The following is a 23275-nucleotide window of genomic DNA, read 5'->3' on the forward strand; positions in this document are numbered from 1 at the left end:
AAATATAAAGCAAGGACATCTACCATAGGACAATATAAGTGAGAGATTGGTTGTTCTTTTGCCCCAGACTGTAAGCTATAATGAGACCTCAAGGGGAATCTGCCCATTAAAACAGCAGGTATCTAACACCTGACCAGAAAAATTATATTGACCGTAGCCCTTTCAAAACATCCATACAAACAATATATAGCTATAGAGCTTTTGCACTCAAACTCCTAGCCAGCAAATTGCCCTTCAATACAAGGAGAATGATAATTTGGGGGACATAGAAGACATATATCAATTACTATAGACTAATATTGCCCTTACCCCTTAAGAAAACATTTTATAATTAAAAATAAATGATATAATAATAACAACAATAATAAAATCAGTAGCTTTATGACATATTTTTCCAATAAAGGATGTTTCTGAATGTCTCCAAAGGGAAGTTTTGTCAGACTTGAGCTCACTTTTTGGTGATGTATTATATAAACACCCACAATCCTACAAAAACTTCTAGCATGAAGCCCCCTTAATATGGTCCTTATCAAACCTCTAATTGGATTGCCAGTGCTTGGAAGGAAAGATTCTGGGCCTTCTGCCTTTTATCCTTTTGTATTCCTATCAGCCACAAAATACCAAAACAATTGGATTGGGATCAAATGGACTGAGAGCTTTTTTGTTCCCCCAAACACAACAGGTTGACTAAAATCAGACCGGGCAAAAGCCTCAGCCCTCCGTTCGAAGGATGGGGAAATTTGAATTTCACAGGGTCTAAGTGACGTATCGAAACAAAGCTCCACACTGGCCATTGTTTGGCCTTTTACCAGTCAAGTCTTAAAACAGCAACATGGTGCGCCATTCAAACCAGAACTCCGGTTCAGACTTAAAATGACATTTTAGAAAGAACAGTCCTGAATATAACCCTTCAACTTTACTGATACATTATGAACGACTAGAGGAATGAGCCATCGAACCTTGGTCACGTCCTGTGTGCTCGAGGAGTATCCCCTCATCTATTCAAATGCCAAAATAAACCCTCCCCTAGCACCAACATCAATCACGTTAATTACGCCAAACACCATAATAACAATAATTACAATAATATCTCATTAAGAAGGAGAGAGTGAATGACAGAGGAGAATTAATAGCAGGCAGGTGTACAACACGCTGCAATTATGGAGCCTGAAATTAGTTCATCGCCCAAAGGCAAACCGAGAAGAAAGAAAGAGACTCAGAGAGAGTGAGATGGAAGGAGGGAGGGAGGGAGGGGAAGTGGAGAGGAAGTGGGACTGAAGTTTCACAAGCCAAAAAGTATTAAATATAAAGAGAATTGCAAATAAGCAAATAAAAATGTCTTAAATGTGTAAATTAGGGGGAATAAAAAAAAGGAAAAAGAGAGGAGGGGGAAGGAAAAGCAGCTTTTCCTGGCAGAGTTGTGGGCACGGATGAAAGGGGAGCGGCCCACCGTGATCAAGGGATCCACAGAGCTCTGCGGCAGCCATCAAGCCTGCACCTCTGCCGTCGACTGGCAGCGCATCCTTCTCCTGCCAATCATTCATTACGCCAAGCCGGAGTCGTAGAGGAAGCGCCTCCATGCCTTGACCTATCATATTACAGCTTCTGTAAACGGCTAATCCTCGTTCGTCAGATGGTGTCAACACCTCCGCCTGTTTTTGCACGCTCTCACCCCCGCCAACAGACAAATTGACACAATAATAAAATAATTTGAATTTCAGCATAGTGTAGTGCAAAAGTCAGAGCATTTATTGTATATTGCCCATATATGTTTGAGTGTATATATATATATATATATATATATATATATATATATATATATATAACACACACACAAGGGTGCATTAAATATACACATGCATCCTTTCTAAAAAAAAAAAAAAAAACTATTATTTCTTTCAAAAAAAAATCTTACTGATATTTGAAAGAAATTAATCATTTTTGTTTCAGCAAGATGCATTCAATTGATCAAAAGTGACAGTAAAGACTGTATATATCATATATATATATAACACACACACAAGGGTGCATTAAATATACACATGCATCCTTTCTAAAAAAAAAAAAAAAACTATTATTTCTTTCAAAAAAAAATCTTACTGATATTTGAAAGAAATTAATCATTTTTGTTTCAGCAAGATGCATTCAATTGATCAAAAGTGACAGTAAAGACATTTATAATTTAAAAAAAAAAAAATTAAAACAAAGGTTGTTCTTTTGAACCTGAAATTACAGTTTCTACAAAAATATTAAGCAGTTTTCAACATATTTTTATGTCACAATGTCACTTTTTTACTATATTTTTCATCACATAAATGCAGCCTCTCATCTAGCTTCTTGCTTTGAAAACAGTGGAAAATATGCTAAAAGATGATAGTATTCAATAAAGTTACATTTATTATTAATAATAATTATTGTAATAATACATTTTACTGTTAATTGAACTTTGGTGTCTTTTATCATTGGCATCAGCAACTGTTTTAAAAGCAATAAGCCAATATATACGTATATTAGCACATTTTTACTTGATTTATCAATTTATAAAAATCTGAATATAAAACGCCAGGCTGCTGAATGTTTTATGGTAAGAGAGCACGTGGTCATCAGGATTGCTCTTTTAGCCTGAGGGCTGTTCCAGCGTGCAGTGAGAGCCCTCGAGGCAGGAAGCGGCATGTCAGCTCTTCCCTCTGCCCTCTCCAGGAGTTTAAGCAGGAGCTGAAACACACCTACTGAATTTTGATTATGGAAGCCAGCTACCTCAACCACTACATTAATGAGGCCGGTCGAGACCTGGAACCCCAAAAATACAACAAAACACTAGAACAGGAGGCCACTATACATGTATTAAGCTTTTGCGTCTGTGATCTTTATGTGTGAGTGATTCAGATGGAAAAAGCTAAATAGCATTAGCAACATAGCAAAATGCTAAAATGCTTGCAAAAGTGCTTAAGTTTCGCAATCAACATAAACTTAAAATACTAGAAATGTACTAAAGTTATCCTCTGAGGATTAAACAACAAATCTGCCGCTTTGAATCTGTTGTAGGCTACAGCAAAAAATGTAAATAACGGATGCTAGCTTTGTTTAAAAGAGGCTAACCGATTAATTGGTTGGTTATTTTGTCATGGCCTGTTCTTAAAAGCACCACAGACCATAAAATGAGCTGCCTAATTCATTTGGCCCTAAAATCAGACTTTCACATAAAGCAGAGGTAAGGATATCAATCATTTTAACCTTCACCGAGGCTACATGTCAGCGTCACAAAACAGCTCATGTGGTGTTAATGAGCGTGTAATATAAAACACCAGCCACTAGCTCCATATGTCGCAGCATTATGGAAAACAGAGTCTTGCTTCTGTTACCAGAGAGATTTAAAGAGTTTTAGTCTGACATAGGCTACTCAAATTTAATATAGTAGTTTTTTAATAGTATCAAAGATAGGGTTCAGATCAAAACTGCAACAAACTTTCTGCCTAATTCTACATAAATTGGGTAAGTCTGAAACCTCATCTCCATAAAAGAACATCAAAATCAGGTCCAGCCAGTCCGCTCTTCATTTTACGTTGTCAATTACGTGTCATTGTGGAGGGATTCTCTGTATAAGTCAGCAGGCGGAAACGAGGCGGGGGCTCATCCACGTTATTAATGGAAATGATATACGTCAATATGGCCGTGTCGCCTCCCACGTGTCAGCCTGTCGTCTTACACAAAGGAACTGGCAACTTATGAACTGCCTGCGCCGCTACGTCGAGTCCATAAAACAACTGGCCCCGGTCACCAGGGAGCCCCCCTTGGTCCCGCCCCCTCCCTTGAACAGAAACCGCCCCCCTCACAACAGATGACACAGATGGGGAGAGGGCAAACAAAAAAGGGGGCTTCCTTTGTAGCAAGGGAACCTTTTCAAAAAGCCATTCATGCAACAAATTGGGGAAAGCTGGACCTCACTGCATCATTATAGGTTCTTGCTTTTTCAATGGCTAATCCATAAGTGCAGACACATTTATGAGTTTCTTTGTGATAGCGATTTAGGAGCAATGAAATATGAAGCCCAAAGTTCAAACGATTTGGGTATTTTTAGCATTTTGTTTTGGCAGCAACTCTACATTAATAGAAGTTTAGGTCACACATGCATTGAAATGCTATTGTTGAAAGATTAAAAATGTAATTTAAATGTCTGTCGTACCAAGTTCTGCACTGATTTATCTAATGGATTTGACTTTTCTCTAATACTTTAAAGCATTAAAAAAAAAAAAAAAAATCCCCCTCTTGAAAGCTCTATCTAGTCTTTACCGCTTCATGAGACGTTTCGCTAGAAAGCACCTGTCTTACTTTGCAGTTTGCTCACTTTCTTTCGGTTTATTCTCGCTCTCCTGCGGCGGCTTCTTCCCCCCTTCTACCTTTTCTCCTCCCTTTTTGCAATCTGCATAGAGAGACATTTGTCATCATTAGCCCAGCTCTGACAGTTGGCACCCAGCACCTCAGATCTCAAGGACTGGCAATTATGAAGCCTTCATCCCTTATTTGGGTTACATGGCCTAATTTCATCATGGGCTTCAACCACCAGCATTTCATTACTCGAGCCCCCCAACCTGGGAAAAAAAATGCAGTCTTTTTCTCTCTTTTTCTTTCTCTTTGTTTTCACCCTCCAGAACCGGCTGTCGAGCGCACGCGCTTTTTGGAATAGGGCGGTATAATTAATTTGAAACGCATCAAGGCATTGTCCTCACCGGGGCTGTTGAGAGGATGTTCTGGTTGAGTATCATCGGGTCAGTGAGCGAATGATTACGGACTCAACCTCTAAACATGGGATGTCTCCAAGACATTAAGATTAATCACAGGGAGCTGAAGAGGTTGGTGTCTTGTGACGGCCGCTTGTTAAAGGTGTTTTACCGAGCTTAGGGTTTGTGTACGGCACTTGAAAACAAACAGATGAAAACAAATGGATCTGCTTACTGAATACAAAATGAAATTGATGCTTCACAGGAAACTTTCAAAAGTTTGAACAGTTAATAGAAATGTAACCCTTAAATGCATGAATGTTTCGCCAATCATTATTACATATTCAGGTCTTCAGTGACCCGGACCTATATCTAACACGGATGGATCTCTACCTGTCTCAATAATATAAAACTCTCCTGATGTTAGAGTAACAATTGGGGCTTGGAAGGGTTCAGTTTGAGCAGATGTTTTATACCATCATCACTGTCCTCATTTCCTCAGAACATTCAGCATCTGGCTCATATTCGCTATCTCAAACCTATTCTCAAAACTATAATTTTCAACATCTTCAAATCAATATTTTGATCGCTGACAGCTTCTTCACCAGATCCAGCATCAAGTGACAGTGACACTAATATCTTGCTCTGCAGTAAATCGCTGAGCCATTTCAAGTTTTGCTGATGATATTTCCTATTCTTTTGTTTTCTGCCTGCAGTAACTGTAAGTGAAATGTCACTTTATCATTGTGTCTCAGACATTTCCACCTTGTGGAATAAAAGTGAATTGCACTTATTCAGTGAGGAATACTAGGAAGGTTGATGTCTAACTATAGCCGCGTTTCCATTACAGATTTGCGCAAATGTTTTGCGCTATTATCTAAATATCGATAAAAAACTATTGCGAAATGACGGCGTTTCCATTAACCGATGTTATGCGACTAAAACGTCATTTTTTCTCTCGCGATAAGTCATTCCAAAAATCACGGCAACTGACGTTGGTTTATAAAATATCACAGCCAACGCATTAGACATTATTATTATTAATGGAAGGAGACGTGGCGTGTTATCCAAGCATAAATGGCAGGGAAAGACCCTTATAATGCGAACGACACATGGAGTTTCTGGGTGTTTCGCCCTAATTTCTGCTCCGAGGTTTTGATTGTGGCATTTCTTTGAGATTTAGAATTCAGTATTCCTATAGTCTAATTATTATTTTTTTTTAATGAATTTAATAAAGAACTCTGTCTCGTATTCTGTCCAAACGATCCATGTAGGCTACTTTGTGTCCATTCGTTTTTCCTTTTTAACCCGTAGTTGAAAAACGAAAAATGAACGGTTGTTGTCTTTTTAAAACGCAAAGTTGAACACCAAAATTTTAATTTGAACTGGCTACACCAGCTGCTGCGCAAAAAAAGTAAATATCGAAGAATTTTCAGATTTTTGTTTATGACTTTTTGCCCCTTTATTAAACATTTAAAATAGTCACAAATTAATATGGAAAACATCTCGATTTTACTGGTTTTCTAAGGCCAAATTAGAACCTGGAATTGATGTTTTCCCGCAGTGCTGAATGAGAAGAGCCATTAATATTATTAATAATAATAAACTATTGTTTTGGCTAAAATCACATCTCCATCTCCGCTGTTAAGCAGATGCGCTTTTAGAGAGAAATGCACCTTTCATACGAATTACAAAATCAGAAGGTATTAGCTTTCGATTCGAATTTGTTCGTTTTAAAGTGGACATTTCAAGCTTTAGCCTATATTTTGTTTCAGTTCTCGCGCTCCAGTTTACGGAGATCATGAAAGTGCGTCTGATTGTTTTCTTTTACTTTACAAAAGCACAACGTTTTATTTTGTTATTGTGAGTTTACACAAATAAAAGTAGTTGAGAATAATGTATTATTATTTTCTGTATGGCCAGAAATGATAGAGTATTTTTAAGTTGTTTCCACTGTTGATAGGAAAATGCAAATGTTCACGCCCGCGCCTCCGTGCCATGCAGTGCGCGCTCCTCACTCAGCTTTGTTCTTTTTTTGCATAAAAGCGTCTTCTAAATATAGCCTATTAAATGTTAAAATAAAATAATATAAAATAATTATTAGGCCTATTTGCGTAGCTATACATGGACCTCAAACACACCGCGTCTTCTAAGTCAGGTGACTGTAAATGCGCAAAAACTGTTTCCATTGCAGTTTTGCGAAATATTCCTTTTTCGAATTGCCTGAAAAACTACCTCATGAGAGCGTAAAAACTTTTTTGCGATAAATGGGAGTTTTTGCGAAATTGACGTGTTTCCATTGAGCGTATTTTTAATTCGCAATTTCAATTTGCGCAATTTGAAGGGTAATGGAAACGCGGCTTATGTCTAACTATGTCTAAAAGGAGGAGGGTAGTGAATGACGTCCCGGGTCACTAAAGACCCATGCTTTTAAGGGTTAAAGAGATAGTTCATTCAAAAATGAAAATTCTGTCATCATTTACTCACCCTCATGTCATTACAAACCTGCACAATTTTTTTCGGTTTTGTCTATACAATGAAAATCAGTGGGGTTCAAAACAACATTGGACCCAAAACAACATGGGACCCCCAACAATTTTTTTCAATTCTTTTGTTTTCCACATAAATTAATACAGGTTTGGAATGACATGGGCGTAAATGGCATAATTTGACAAAATTTTGGGGTGAAATCTCTATAATTCGCCATACATACTGTATGCGGAATATGTGATTTTGTGCATGCACTTATAAGTGAACACACCTCAAAAAATCTTCAACTGTGTATGATTTCAGATTAAAGGATATTTAAATCAAAAGGTCCTTTTTTGAATAAACTAATGAAATCAGTGCTAAATCTATGCAAATAAATTCATGCCATTAATCAGAGAAGCTGACAAGCAACAATGCATATTGCTGTTGGGGGGGTTGTAAGGAAGGGTGATGGCAAGGCTCAAAAAAACTGATTAATTTTCCAATGTTCCTCTCTCTCCCTTGCATTTGGGAGTTTCTGTTTATGTTTAGCCTATCTAGTCCGCTATACCAAAAACAAATACATTTTACGGAGAGGATATTGTACCCCCCCCCCCCCCCCCAGGAGGAGGCTTCTAATACAGCATGAAAAATAAAACAAATGATGGGAGAGCATTCAAAGCATGAGAGGTAGGGGGCTGACAGCCGATAGGCAAGAGAAAATTAACTGGGAGCCCTGCAGTGTGGCCATATTGCCTGGAATAACTGAATTCGCTTCGGAAGAAAACTCAATGACAATTTTGATATCCATTTGCAGGAAGCTGAAAGGGATATGTCATAATAAGTGTCCATCTCGTATAATGCAATCCCCACCAGCACCAAGCTCCACGCTAATATTGCTTGTCTTAAATGGCAGGGCCTTTAATATGATTTATATTTGACTTCTCCAATCCATTAAGTGCACTCGATAATCTGTGCTTTGACCTAGCGACGCCTTTTGGCTCAGATCCAGTTTTGATATTCTTTTTTTTTTTTTCGCTGTCGCAAAATGATGATGGGATCAGTGTAAAGAACTGTCCATGAATGATGATGAAATAAAGCTGAGCTGACCTCCTTTTGTCACTGAATAATAGGATTATTAATATTAGTGTGAAGAAGTGACTATTAACTTCAATTAAGACTCTCTTAAGCTCTTGATATATTCAAATCTGTGAATAACTCTCCTGGTACAATTAATATTGGCATACAATGTTCTAGCCACATACGAAGTGCTATCTAATGTTGTCCCGTGATGTCGTTCTTTTAAATTAGTATGCTGGATTATTAATGCAGGATTATAATTAAATGCACTGCATAATGCAAAGACGCCAGCACTGTCTGCAATGTATTTCTCTTTTAAAAAATAAGTCCTTTTTTCTTATACATCAAGAGAAGCAGTCAAAGAAACAGGAAAACAAATGTTAAATGTCAAAATAAAATAAAATTAAAACCAATAAACACAAAAAAAATACAATTTAAAAAAAATGTATGTCATTTATAATATATATAAAATATTAATAAAAACATTTATCTAAGTGATTTCAATCAATTAATCAAAGGTTAAAGTACTTACATATACAATCAAAGAAATATACTGCCACTATACAATCTATTTTAATAAAAACATAATACTGATATAATCCATTTATTCATATTTATAAATTACACAATTTACGTTCTAACTGATTGCGGTTTTGAAAAATTTAATTGGTGACTAAAAACCTGCAAGACCTTAACCTAAATCATCAATTTGTTTAAAAAACAACACCATTCAGTTAAACATGGTAATGTAGGGCCATTCGGACATGGAGAATCACTCCTCAGAACAAGACTGGAGGGAGAAAGAAAAATGAAGAAGTCATTGGCGAGGAAACTCCAGAACAAAGAGGCCTTCAACGAGCTAAACGTTTCCTGGGTCATATGCTCGTCCAAAAAGGGGCGGAAGCCGGAGTCATTGTATTGATTTACACAATCCGGCATCCTATTCGCTGGGTCAGAAATAGCACCCGTACTGTTGTCACACCCTCATATATCACAGCGAAGCCTGTGGATAGTGCGTTATGGTCACAAAGACACACAGATCGCAATGTTGCAGAGACGCAGTGTGCGTGAGAGGAGAGGGGGTCTGAGGTCAAGGGGGTTTTGAAGTGCCTTCAGGTCACACTTAACAGAGCGCTCGAGTCAAGTATACAGTATTGAACGGTTTTGTATTTAAATTATTTAAGATGCAGCATAAAAGTTTCCAAACGAACTGAACGGCTCTCGTTAATTTTTATAAGTGTGTTTATAAAATCGAACACTTCTTGAACTTGATCCTGAGTATTTATGTAGCCCATTGCAGTATTAAACGCTGCAATGAAAATACTGATACACAACCATTTGAGTTCTGTTTCATAAAGTATATGCTTTGTGTATATGTGTTTGAAACAGGCTAATTTTCAGTATGGAATGTGAGAGTCGAGGACTAAACGGTGCTAACAGATGAACATTGCTAATCCGAGATGAAATTATGTCTGATACTATAACACTGTACTACTGTTTACTGTAACTCACAAACAAACAATAGACAAGCAACTGATTCAGACATACAAAAGCAGTGCTGAACACATCAGAGCATAGACCAGTGAAGGGAGGGAGACCGTCTGATCCGATACGGTTGGGTGCCTGCCATGTAATGTGTGTGCATGAGAGAGAGAGAGAGAGAGAGAGAGAGAGAGAGAGAGAGAGAGAGAGAGAGAGAGAGAGAGAGAGAGAGAGAGAGAGAGAGAGAGGTGGTTGAGGTGGAAAGCAGGGTTAAACAGAGAGCACCAAAGATTTTCTGAGAGTAACAAGGTGTCAGTAAAAAAAAGTATTTTGCAATCCTCCCATTTGTCAAACAACCCTAAAAAAAAATCATGTCACCTAATGCATACAATAGTCCAGAATGAAATTCATATATCAGATGAATTGATTGATCAGACAAAGTCTTCTGGGCACAAGGATAGGCTACATTCTTTAAAAAAAAAATAATAATAAATACATAAAATGTTTGATTTTAATAAAGTGCCATATACCTGCCAAAGGCCCAAAGAGCATTCAGTTCCTGACAGAGGCAAAGGGGAACTCTGATAAGTGTGATCCTTGCCTGTAAACTGCAGAGCTCTATTAATTATGGTTGGCGAAATCCTTCAGACATAAGGTGCCAAGCAGACTACAGTGAGGGCTGGAGCCAACCGACCCTGATGCCTCAGCAGTGACCTGTAACAATCTGCTCTGTGTACTGAAACAGACTTGCATACAGGACATATATCTACAACATGCAGCCTATCACATTTATTCAAATATATGTTCAAACAGGTCTCCTAATTTCAAAAAATAAAATAAAAAAAAGAGAAGCATTTTTACTCATAATCAGTGATGCATCATGATTGGGTTTGGAAAGGGCACGATGAATCTTGCCTTGTTCTCGTTGTTCTCCATTAGATTTCAGATATAACATCGCGAGAAAAGTGCTTGTGTAGGCTATTTCGCGCAATATTAGGCTACACAACTTAAATCACACGCAACCACGATATCTAGAAAATATCTTGTCATACACACACGAAAAAGTTTCTTATATCGTTAAAATATTTCCTGACGTTTGTACAATTCAATTATTGAACGTTTAATCTGCAGAGAAAAAAAGATGGGGATAAAAGGTTAAAATGAAGAAAATACGTGCACGTTATATAAAAGCTTTAGGTTTTAATAGCCTATAACGATCCAAAAAGATTAAATTAAAACGAACTGATTTAACTTAACTAGAAACGAAAAAAAGTAGACTATGAGCTATACGACACTATAGCATATTTTAAAACAATAATACAAAGACGTTCAGGCTTCTATGTTTCTGTCCCTGGAACAAATACAGAACTAGTTTTAATTAAAATCATTAAAGAACTGTCATGAAAGACGAATTAAAAAGATCAAAAATACGCTTTTCCTATTAAATTTGCTACACCACTGCGGAATGCTTAAAGAAAAAAAAAAAAGAAAAAAAAAAAAAAGCTAAACTTTAAACAATATTTTTTTTATAATCAATTGAAATTAAAATAACCAATTATACACAAATGCGAGACTTTTAAATGTGCTATGTTAAGGAGAACATATTAACGAAATGTTATTTAAGCCCTTATAAAGGCCTTTATATTCATGTCATCTACAACAATGAACTTCACAAAAAACTAAACCTAATCGTTTTTTATATTTTACACTAAGCAAGTAAGGCGACACCACGACTATAAATGCACCTAATGCTCTATTTGCTGTTTTGGAAAATAAATAATACGGATTAATGTTCGAAGTATTTAAAATAAAACTAAAGATTCCGGCTTTTGGTACAGAGACACGAAATCGTTAACCGTTATCGCCATTAGGCTACCACATGTACACAGCAACATATTAAAAAGAATATTTCTATTATTCAAAACGAATTTTAAATAACATGCTGCACTATAAAGAGAGAGAGATATATAACGCATTGTTAGCAATATAAATGTAGTCATTTAAACACTTCAAATATCATCATGTGAAACAATTCTGCAACACCAAAAGAAAAATCGAATTAAGAGATCAATTAAAAACTGTCAAATTACACGCATCTCTTCAGTGAAAATTGAAAACAACTAACAAATCTATATTTTCGACAAAGTGTAGGCTAATCGAGATAATGAAAATGGAAACTTAAAATGAGTGAAACAGTCTAAATATTCTATAAACAGAAATATGAAATTACAGGATTTCTGATTTAAAAAGAAATAATAATAGACGTAGCCTGTATCTAACAAGAAGAGCAGGAAAATCCATATATCACGAATAAACCTGTATCTTCTCCCTCCAACGTGTAGGTGTGTTTCCACCAGACGATTTGGTTGTGTATAAAAGCAGAGGATTAATTTGTCGTCAATAAACTGAAGGCAGTGACGAATCGGGCCGTGATTGGACGAGCTCCTCTCAAACCCTCCCTTTATAATTTCACAGGAGTGAGTTCGGAGTCTTAAACAAACCAACAACGCTTGGACACACACTTAAGAGCACCCTGCACTTTCCAACCTCTATTTCAAACAGAGAAAAGACACCGCAAGTGGATTCAAGAGGTTTCCTGAACTACTGATCCGTGCGTATGGACTTTTAATTGCTGAATTAGACCAAGCTGGGGTTTGACTTTTTTTTTGTCGCAACTGAAAACAGAAGCTAATGATTTAACTGGCAGACTTTGTGCATGTGCTCCACGCACAAATAAAAAAAAGGTATTTTTTTATTTATTTGAAAATCCCTTTTCCCTCTAAATAGTCTACTTCTTCTCTAAAATTGGCTCCTGTACAAACAGCCGCGTTGGATCCCTCGGGTTACTGCGAGACTCCGGTGTACAACCCGGATCTCTGTCCAAATATGATCGCCGCCCAGGCCAAGCTGGTGTATCATCTCAATAAATACTACAACGAGAAATGCCAGTCTCGGAAAGCGGCTATCTCCAAGACCATCCGGGAGGTGTGCAAGGTGGTCTCGGATGTCCTGAAGGAGGTGGAGGTCCAGGAGCCCCGCTTTATCAGCTCCTTAAACGAAATGGATAACCGTTTCGAGGGGCTCGAGGTCATCTCCCCTACCGAATTCGAGGTGGTCCTCTATCTGAACCAGATGGGGGTCTTCAACTTCGTGGACGACGGCTCTCTGCCGGGCTGCGCCGTGCTCAAGCTAAGCGACGGGCGGAAGAGAAGCATGTCCCTCTGGGTCGAGTTCATCACGGCTTCGGGATACCTGTCCGCGCGCAAGATCCGCTCCAGGTTCCAGACGCTCGTGGCGCAGGCGGTGGATAAGTGCAGCTATAGGGACGTGGTTAAAATGGTCGCGGACACCAGCGAGGTGAAATTACGCATCAGAGACAGATATGTGGTTCAGATCACCCCCGCGTTCAAGTGCACCGGCATCTGGCCGCGAAGCGCTGCCCACTGGCCGCTGCCGCACATCCCGTGGCCTGGCCCGAACAGGGTGGCAGAAGTCAAAGCCGAGGGGTTCAATCTCTTATCGAAGGAGTGTTACTCGTTGAACGGGAAGCAGAGCTCGGCGGAGAGTGATGCCTGGGTGTTGCAGTTCGCCGAAGCGGAGAACCGACTGCTCCTGGGAGGGTGCAGGAAGAAATGCCTGTCGCTGCTCAAGACGCTGCGCGACCGGCACCTTGAGCTACCCGGGCAGCCTCTCAACAACTACCACATGAAAACTCTTGTGTCTTACGAGTGCGAGAAACACCCGCGCGAGTCGGACTGGGACGAGAACTGCCTCGGGGATCGACTGAACGGGATTTTATTGCAGCTCATTTCGTGTTTGCAGTGCAGGAGATGTCCCCATTATTTTCTGCCAAACCTAGACCTTTTCCAAGGGAAGCCACATTCGGGCCTTGAAAACGCTGCCAAACAGACTTGGCGACTGGCTAGAGAAATTCTAACCAACCCTAAAAGCCTGGAGAAACTCTGAGGTAAAAAAAAAAAAACAAAAAAAACGGCATGTTTATGAATAGAAGGCCTGACTGATCAAAGTTTTGAGGCCTAGACGCTAATCAGGAACTCTTCCACAAAATGGTCACTGTTGTTTTTGTTGTAAAAAAAATGTTTTAGAGAGAGCTCCGTTTAAAAATACTTCACATGACACGAATGTGTCATAAGGAGGGAGCAAATTGTATCAACAATCAAAATGAATATAGTTACCTGTCAGTATTACTGTTTCTTTCTTTTCTTTTTACGAACCCTGCCCAACAACACATTTTACCTAAAAGCTTTCGAAACAAAGCTGTACGTGACAGAGAACCTGTACATTTTATACTGTAAATAGACACATTTGTAGATTGTGAATCCGGTGGTCTGCAGTTGTGATTGTTGTTCTGTGACACGTTAATAGAAGTATAATTTCACATGTTTTAACATTCGCCTGGATTATTTCTGTAGAGAGAAAGAAGAAAAACATGCATCCACAATTTAATCTATTGTCAATGGCAAATTTCTAAAGTTTACATTTTGATGGTACTATTTCTGAAACATTCCATTCGCATACTTGAATTCTTATTTAAAGTATATTCGACCATTTTTGTTTGTACCTTGCTTACATGATAAAAAGCTGAAATTGAGAATATATATATGAAAAAAAATATACCTGAAAATAATGCACTTGAAATACACTGGAATATAACATTTTGTGATTTGATTTTTTTTTTATATATATATATCTGTCTCTGAGTTTATTTAAAGATTTAATAAAAGCAAATTAATATTTGTGTCCAAATAATGACTACATGCTACATACATATTGCAGTGTAATATAGGCACGATTTTTGGGGGGATTTTTAAGTCTCTTTGGCGTGAAAATTAGGCTACACGATGTAGCCTGATTTTATACAAAAAAAAAAAAAAAAAAAAAAAGCGGAATACACAAAACAGGAAAATAAGAAACTTTCTTCATGTGAACAGTGCTGTTGGACACAGATGAACTGAAATGTGGATTGCACAGACAGGTCAGAAATGTGTGGCTTAACGATATAATTCTCTCATGACAGTTCTGCACATCTGAATTGCACCCCTTCATTTAGAAATATTCAAATTGTTTGTTATTTTTCAACCTAAAATGTGTTAGATTATAATTCTTTCACTCAATGTTATTCCGTGTTATTCATGACAGATTGCCGATTCGCGCAATTATGAGTTTTAAACGCATAAGTCTTGGTTAATTTTACATAGGCTGTTGTACATGAACTATCACTTTAAATGACATTTTACCAGGCACGTCTAGGAAAAAAAAAAACACACAAAAAAGAGACATTCAAGGCATGGGCCTCGATTCAGAAAGACATGCCTATATTTTTAACGTTATTGAATTGACGGTTTTTATAAAGTGCTGAAATTATTAAACACTTTATAGTAGGCCGATTTGATTTTGTTCCATGCCATTAGGAGTGCAATTCTGCTTGGTATTTGTGCACAGTTACAAATGCGCAATAGAAATTCAACCTACTTTGCCATCAATGCGTCTGAAGGCTGGGTCCTCTTCGTCCACTTCAAAATAGATTTCCGTGGTTGTGATAGAGAGAGTCCCACGGGCTTCAGTGGCCGGGGCAATAAGCTGGGCCGGGGTGCTCAACACAACAGGGCCTATAACAAGGAGATATATTTTTTATTTTCCACAGGGGAAATTACCCAGGATATGTATCGCCAGTCAGTCATCAACAAGCGATACGCAGGCCTAATGCAAGTTAGTAACTGATTATGGCCGCACAACCATACACGTATTCTAAACAATTTGTGTCATCTCTTCAGAATGAGTTTGCAATCATTTTTTCCCCATTCCTACCTTTTCGAATAAGGTTTTGTCGACTTTGACGAGGTCTATCGATCTTCATCATGCATGTCGTGCGAAAAAAAAAAATGGTAGGGCCTATATAGGCTATTCAAAATAATTTCGATATACACCAAAAATAATTGTTTTATTAATAGCCTAATTACAAGATAAATATGGTGTAGAGTTTACACAAACTATACGCATGGAAATGAAATTGTTAAAGAGAATCGTTGCAGCAATTTACACGATTAAACTTCCAAATTGAGGCATTGGTCATATGGCATTATATCAATAAATAAATGCGAATATTTTAATAGGTGAGCGTTCTCATGAGACCCAACAGCAAACATTTCACACTCACTTTCCTTCGTTATTTTGCGACAAAACAAATCCTATGTGAGTGATACGCATTTACGCGCTTCCTAATCGAATCAGTCGTTGTGATTCCATCTTGATTATGTGAATCCTGTAAAATTGACCTTACAAACATTATTAAAATATTTACAGATGTTGTGATCCCGGTCAGATGACTATGATCTAATCCCAAGTGTGTGTGTGTGTGTGTGTGTGTGCGCGTGCTCGCTCTTTATTTTTCTCTTTGCCCAGTACTCTGTCTTTTATTAGGCTAGTTGTAGCAGCCCACGGGTCTGTCCTGGATGTGAGGAGAGGCTCTTGAAATTGGGATATTTATCGATCCCCTGAACTCCAAAGAGCCACTTTAACGTCTCATCAATCTTAATCTGCTCTCCTCGGCCAATTATGCTCGATACTGTTGCAAGATTACAAGTGGATTTGGGTTTCAATTCCCAGAGCTCTCCTTCACTGCTCTCCCTGACCGCTCGTAGAAACCCAAGCCACTCTGCCTGCGTTTGTACCAGCGAGAACATTCGCCATTTCACTTCCCAAATCTTACAGTTTCAAATGAATGAAAACAAGTATGATTGGCTTATAGAGCACAACCGGACTTTAAAGCAAAAGCATACTGACTAAAAATAAATAAGCGAAAAGTCTTCTGTATGGTTTAGCTAGCATACGACACGAAGATTTTACCTCAATGAAAAAATAAACACTGCTTTGTGGGTAGGTTTTTAGTGCCAATTAATTCCTGGTTGAAACCAAAGGTCCAACTCAACATCTATTAATAGCCAACTCCAAAACAAGAAAATAGAAAATAAGCATTAATCTCTCTTTAGATAAATTATGTTGAACAAATAATGTTTTCGTTTTTCTTTGTGATTGCAAATGATTTGAAAAGCTAATATCGGTTCATGTGTCCATTTAATCCTAATCAAGTCCCTCTAACACGTTTAATAGAAAAAGAGGCTGTGAATCCAGACACAATACAGCATTAATCCAATGGGCATGGGGTTTAGATCTAAAGCCTCCCGGGACCTTTAAAAAAAATGGGGATGAAGCAAAAACTTTCGAATTACAGAATCAGAGCGATAAGGTTTCATGCGACCGTTTCTCGATTGTTGAAAATGAACATTTAGGCCCATGTTTCTTACAAAGCCCAATTTTATAGCACTATAATATAGACCTGTCTACTATACTATACTATACTATACTATACTATACTATACTATACTATACTATACTATGCATCCAAATAATAATAATGATAATAATAATAATAATAATAATATCTGTTAAATCATTTGTAATTTTCCCTGTGAAGCCTATGGTGAATTTGTAGTGATGTAGTGTTGATTTGAGAGTAGCCTACTAGTGAGGATTATCAGATTATCATGTTGGAATGAAACAGGTGCAGTTGTACTCAGCAAATCTGAGCTGCATGAGGCCGGGCCGCGCGCGCTGTGTCCTGACGTCAGCTGCTAAACAGGCTGCCTCGCGCTATCGACTGTGATGTCACTGTGGCGAGACAAAGGCTTGTTGGGAAGACATGATTGTTTTTTTTTTCTATCTCTCTGTCACTTCTACAGGGGCCTAATATGAATATAAAAATGAGAAAAAAAAATATTCGTTTGATCAGAGTTCAACGTAGATATTAAACATTAAACTGATACAGAACATGAGATATATTATGGGTCAGATAAAAAATAAATAACAACTTGTAAAATGTATGAATCACTATTATAGTCTATATATAATTATTATGTATTAAAGAATTTTAAGTATTTTAAAAACAGCTTCATACATTTGATTAAAATGTACAATTTGGTGTGAAAGGCAATGTGAATAAGTATGAGAAACAGAGAGTATGTGAAAAAAAAGAAAAAAAAAAAGAAAACAGTACCATATATCTCTCACATCACACCTATTCTGATTAGTGTTGTGTGTAAATCTATTTTTTACAGTCTATGGTGGAAATACAGTCATGACAGCTCCTGTACTCTGATTGGCTGCAGGCAAACAGAGCCCCTCCCATTGGCTGTGAGAAGGCTGTTGTTGATTGGCCTTTTGTTTACACTGCTCTCATTAGCACTAGCAATAGTGTGTAGGCCTACTCAAAATAGAAACAGCACACACACTGCATGCTGGCACAGATAGCACAGCTCCCCTTGTGGTGAAGATACACAATTCAGATAACAGAACTAAAACAAAACACTCAATATAAACAACATGCATAAATATACGTTTTTTAAACTATATGTTGTGCAGATAAAATTATTATCACTGAAAAGGTCACATCATAAACCTACTGCCATGAGTCATAATAATACATACAAGAAATAAGAGCATTTTCATTGATGAAAAGCCTACTTGAAGTTAAACAATATTAAATGTTTATGCTGATTCTTTTCATATATTAACTAAAAGTTGCCTTTAAAATAATCAGTACTGAAAAGTACATAAAAAAAAATTAAAAAAAAGTGCTGGGAAATACACAATCAGTGCATTTGATGCTTTATATTAGTCATTATGATGGTGCTTATTTAAAATATCAGGAATTTATAAGCTCTGCCAGGATCTATGATTGATAGCATTCCGGTAAAATTACTTTGAACATAGATGGAAGAAAAAGAACAGCAGCAACACATCAGTCTGCATTCCTTTAAGGCGAATTGGCTGACATCAGTGGGAAAATATTAGAGGTAATTGAGGCAATCCTAATTTAGATCTAATAATGTAATCTTGCAGAGTCAAAAACAAAGTAGATTACTATAGAATGGCCCACAGAATAGTGCGAATGAGTTTTGACAGGTTGTGTGCTGGGAGCTTTAATATACAAAATCAGCTATGCATAGAGGACTGAGCATTACATAGAACACTTCAGATAGGTAAGAACATAAATAATACAAAAATAGATAAATTAGAGCATTGGCTCATTTCTACAGACGCATAAATATCTCACCGCTCATTTTTAACCTTCATTGACTAATGAAGGTCTGCAGAGCGAGTCGAGGCATTGATTATTCTGGGTATTATTAATAACATGTCTGTTGCACATTCAGAATACATATATCACATCTAACATCTTCCGACATAGAGCTGATAAAAATGTACTATGTTAGCGTAGTACAACTAATACTGAGAGAAAACCAGTCAGTAGTAATTCTGTTATCATATTGCAGCATAATGGAAATTTAAGTGATTTTTTTTATTAAATGATTCCACTTTTTTAAAAAAATGTGATGAGACCATTTTAGAACCACCTATGAAGGAAAAATCATCAGATTTCAAAGATTAATCATAACATTTGATTACATAACTGCCATTAACAGCAGTTGAAATGTTTGGAAAGGTATTCAGGTTGTAGTTACAGTATAAATAATTCACTCATCTATATTGATCTTGCTTAACTCCTGATTGTTAGTTAGATTCATATTTGATTTAATTCCAAAAGTAGTAAAAGTTTGTTAAAAGTAGCATTATTGGTTTTTGAAGGGTTAATCTCTCTTCAAATAGCCAAACCTGCCTCTGGAAATAAAAACCCGGGGTCCGAAACTTGCTGTGAGAAGGAAAAAAAAAGAAAAAAAGAGAAAGACATATTTAAAATAATGTTATACTATAGTCTTTAAAACATAAATAAATAAACATTCAGCATAAAAAAGTAACACTGTCCAGAGCAATACTTAACCCTACACACTGCCAGAAAAACATAAACACAGTCTTAAAGCAAAGTAACCACACTAACTACACTGGTCTGCATCTAGATTGACAAGCAAGACATATTTATATATCTGTTCTGTGTCGAATTCTGTCATTCTGCCAAAATGCCACGCTTAAGCTATATATAAATAAATACATGCAACCAAATGTGGAATTAATTCAGACATTATAGATGAAGTGCTCACGACAGGACCTCTCTGTACAGGTAGGCTAAACCTACAGCTACGTAGTCTCATTAATTTAACAAATAGTGTTTAAAATGCTATTTATTATTATTTAATGATTAATCCAAGCCACATAGAACCTTGAAGGACTGAAGGAAAGTGCCATGTCAAGGAGCTGAAGTATGACTTCACTTAAAAACAGTCTCTGATTGCACTCTGTATTATGTATAGACCCACTCACCTGCCAAGTTGTCCACTTCTTTCTCCTGTAGTAGACTGACAGCGTCATCGTCCGCCTCGAGCATCAGCTCTGTCTCGGGGCTCTGGCTGACCACCGTCTGGCCTCGGAAGCCCTTCCTCCCTCTCAGTGCCTCGTCTTCCACGGGGTCTGCAAGGACACAATAGCAGGCAATATCTGTACTTAAGCACATTTGAGAATCACAATATGTACTGTCTATACAGTATATATAGATTATAGGTGTGTTTAAAAAAAATATTGTGTGCATTCTTGGCAAGCTTCTTGTGTCTCTTAATGATTCTTAGAGATATTTGAGAGCACAGAAAATCAATAAGCCCCAATGGATAAATAGATTATGCTCGCCAAGCAATGTAGCAACTTGGTGCTTTATTTTTAACGCATTATATCTGGGACGTCTTGAACTTTCAGAATAATAAGACAAATACTGCAGATTTTACTATAGGATTGCTATAGGAGTATCTACAATCATGTCAAATTGCGTAACACTTTTTAGTTCAAAATCTGGAAAGACAGGTAAACCTTCACGTTTCACTCTATTGTTTTATAGATGCAGTTTAAAGTCACCATAAAAGCAAAATTGCCTATTATTATTTTTCATGTAATTTTGCAGTGTTTATTATAAATGATTTATCCATGCACATCATTTTTTTTTAGTCATGCACCCTCGTAATCTTTAATCAAAGTAACTTCCCCTCCCTCTTGCAGTGACGTCTCTTCTCTTCTCCAATGACGTGTTTACAGGCGTGAGGGCGGGACAACCTGTCACTCACATGAGATCGACCAATAGCAAACCACAATGATCCATCCATCCAATCAATCCCCAATGGACATATTCAAGTCTCGCCCTACATTTTTTCTTGTTCGAGAAGCCATTTTACTCAAATATGCATCAGAATAGTGATAAAAAAGTCCATTTCATGACTTTAAAGGCCCCGTTATACTCAAGGCGAAGTTCATTTTCGTTCTTTGCTTAGGGGCAAAAAGAAGTGTGTTCATGTTTTTACTCGTAGATGTTCAACTTCGACGGACTGAACGGAAGAAATTAACGATACGATTTCGGCAGCGGCTTAACACTAAGTGCAAATAGCGCTAAATTCTATTTACACTATATAAAAATAGTAGTATTTTCTTTGCAATAAGTGTAAATAGTAGTTAGATGCTACTTAGACTTAAAAATAGTGGCCACTTAAAAACTTATTTCCACTTTTCGAATATTTTCTTAATTTTTATTGAAAATAAATGCCTTTCTGATCTGATATGTGATGGGAAAAGGGAGTAGAGCGAGTTCGGCAAAAGCTGGATTCGAACACGGGACGATTTTCGTCAAAAAAAAATTCACCACGCGCCTTACCACTACACTATTGCTACTGTTGATAACAGCGTCTTCTGTAATTTTGTCTGGCCCAATCAGATGTCAGAGGGCAGAGTTAGTGTAAATAGCCTCTGCCTAAGATTTCCACATCAATAAGGCGGAACCTCAGACCACACCTACCTATTACATAATCGCCACGAACCAGTGGTAGTATGAAGGTGTTTAACAGCTGGAGCGAACTTTTCCGGAAAGTTCACTTTGGAAAGCCATTTCGAACTCCTGAAACGAACTTAGTTTTGGCCTGAATTGTTCGAAATGACGTCATACCAGTTGTTCTTCAATTTCACCTGATGTATATCGGAACCTTAAGACACTTTAATTCTCCCTTATAGAGACTCACGATAAAGCATGTGCAGACCGTTATACACTTCGAGGCCCATTAGGCATAATGCAATCTGCTCTCTATATCCAGACAAGAACGAGATTGAACCGACAGTACAATTAAGCGACTGCAGACACCACCAAAGCTCATCACGCAGCCTTATCAAAAAGAAAAATAATGCAAAAAGTGTGTAAGCACTTTTGTATCGAACAAAATAAGATTCATTCATCAGCTTTAATTACTAAAGAAAAGAAAGAAAAATTGCAGTCAGGCCTGACACACATCACTGCACACTGGATTTGTCTTGTATAAGGTCAGATTTGCCTGAGACTCTAGAACAGAGAGATTCTGTGGGGAAAAAAGGAAATAAGAAACGCTTATCAGAAATAGAAAGTGGCTGACACTCTTTTGACATGTTTCTTTTCAGTGCGGTGTTTAAAATGTTCCCTACGCTCCCGTGGGGTTCATGTACCTTGTCTCAAAGCGGTCACGTTCGAATGTTGTCAACACCACTACACAGATGAAGAAAGAAAAAGAGAAGGAGAGAGTGGAAAAAAAAAATAATACAGCAGGCTTCCTGCTCAGTCTCATATCTCAAGAGCTTTCATCAGAGCCAAGGAAGAAGTGGGACCGCTTTTCGGAAATAGGGAGCGTGTAACATTTAGAGGCACAGAGCCAGCGAGCGGTCATGGATCAAAGCAGACGGAGGGAAACTTAAGACCGTAATTCTGTAAACCGTCATTACGCCTGCATTAAAGCAGGGAGAGCTGATGGGGCTGAGCTTCAGTCTTGACTGGCAAGATAAAGCTTAGGACCTCAGTGGAACGCAGACAAAATAAACCAGGCGGATTTTGACAAGAAAATTATCCTGGGCAAATGGAGAGAGTTTGGGAGTAAAAAAAATGTATTTAGCTTTAGGATATTTTACACAAAAACAAGGCCACAAAAAGGAAAACAAACAAAATCTGTACATACATAGAGTCCCAGCAGACCTGGTCAATGCATTTCGTCATTTGTTGATAACTTGTAGAAGTTTCTAGTTCTGGTAGCCCCATTGGCGCTAATATATCATTGCATGTTGACACTGAATCAGTTTTATGTCACTAATAATGAACACTCTGGTGGGAAAAATGTTGTATATTAATTGCACCACTGCGTAACGCATCACATTAAAGATTGACATTAATCAACATATGCTCTTTATTGTCATCTATCTATGCCAGCAGCACAAACATTATATAAGGGTTTACAATTACATGTCATTCATCTCCACAGATAATTCTAATTTCTCCTCCATCTTGCAGATACCTGACTACAGTAGCTGACAGGAGACCCCAAAATTAAAATCATCATTTACTCACATCCATGTTTCAAAGTCAGTGAGGTTCAAAAACAACTTTGGACCCCATTGACTTTCATTGTATGGAAAAAAAACAAACAGTTGAAACATTCTTCAAAATATCTTCTGCGGTCAGCAAGAAAGTCATTCAGGTTGTGGGTGACAGAATTCAAATTTTT

At 37.5% G+C, this 23275-nt stretch overlaps 2 protein-coding genes across 2 annotated transcripts in view; one reads left to right on the plus strand and one right to left on the minus strand.

Annotated features, from left to right (window-relative positions):
- Positions 1-23275, minus strand: part of nbeab (neurobeachin b) — a 298682-nt gene that overhangs the window by 64697 nt on the left and 210710 nt on the right. The window contains exons 39-41 of the mRNA XM_081369689.1: positions 20046-20192; positions 19447-19479; positions 15243-15379 (exon numbers count right to left, since the gene is read on the minus strand). Coding sequence (XP_081225815.1) covers positions 15243-15379; positions 19447-19479; positions 20046-20192 — 317 coding nt within the window. The remainder of the gene's footprint in view (positions 1-15242; positions 15380-19446; positions 19480-20045; positions 20193-23275) is intronic.
- Positions 12592-14408, plus strand: mab21l1 (mab-21-like 1). Its single transcript, XM_081369690.1, has one exon. It carries the CDS (start codon positions 12636-12638, stop codon positions 13713-13715), a length of 1080 nt encoding a protein of 359 aa, XP_081225816.1. The 5' UTR covers positions 12592-12635; the 3' UTR covers positions 13716-14408.

Source organism: Scardinius erythrophthalmus (genome assembly GCF_964197995.2).
Source record: "Scardinius erythrophthalmus genome assembly, chromosome: 7".
In the NCBI taxonomy this organism is placed as follows: domain Eukaryota; kingdom Metazoa; phylum Chordata; class Actinopteri; order Cypriniformes; family Leuciscidae; genus Scardinius; species Scardinius erythrophthalmus.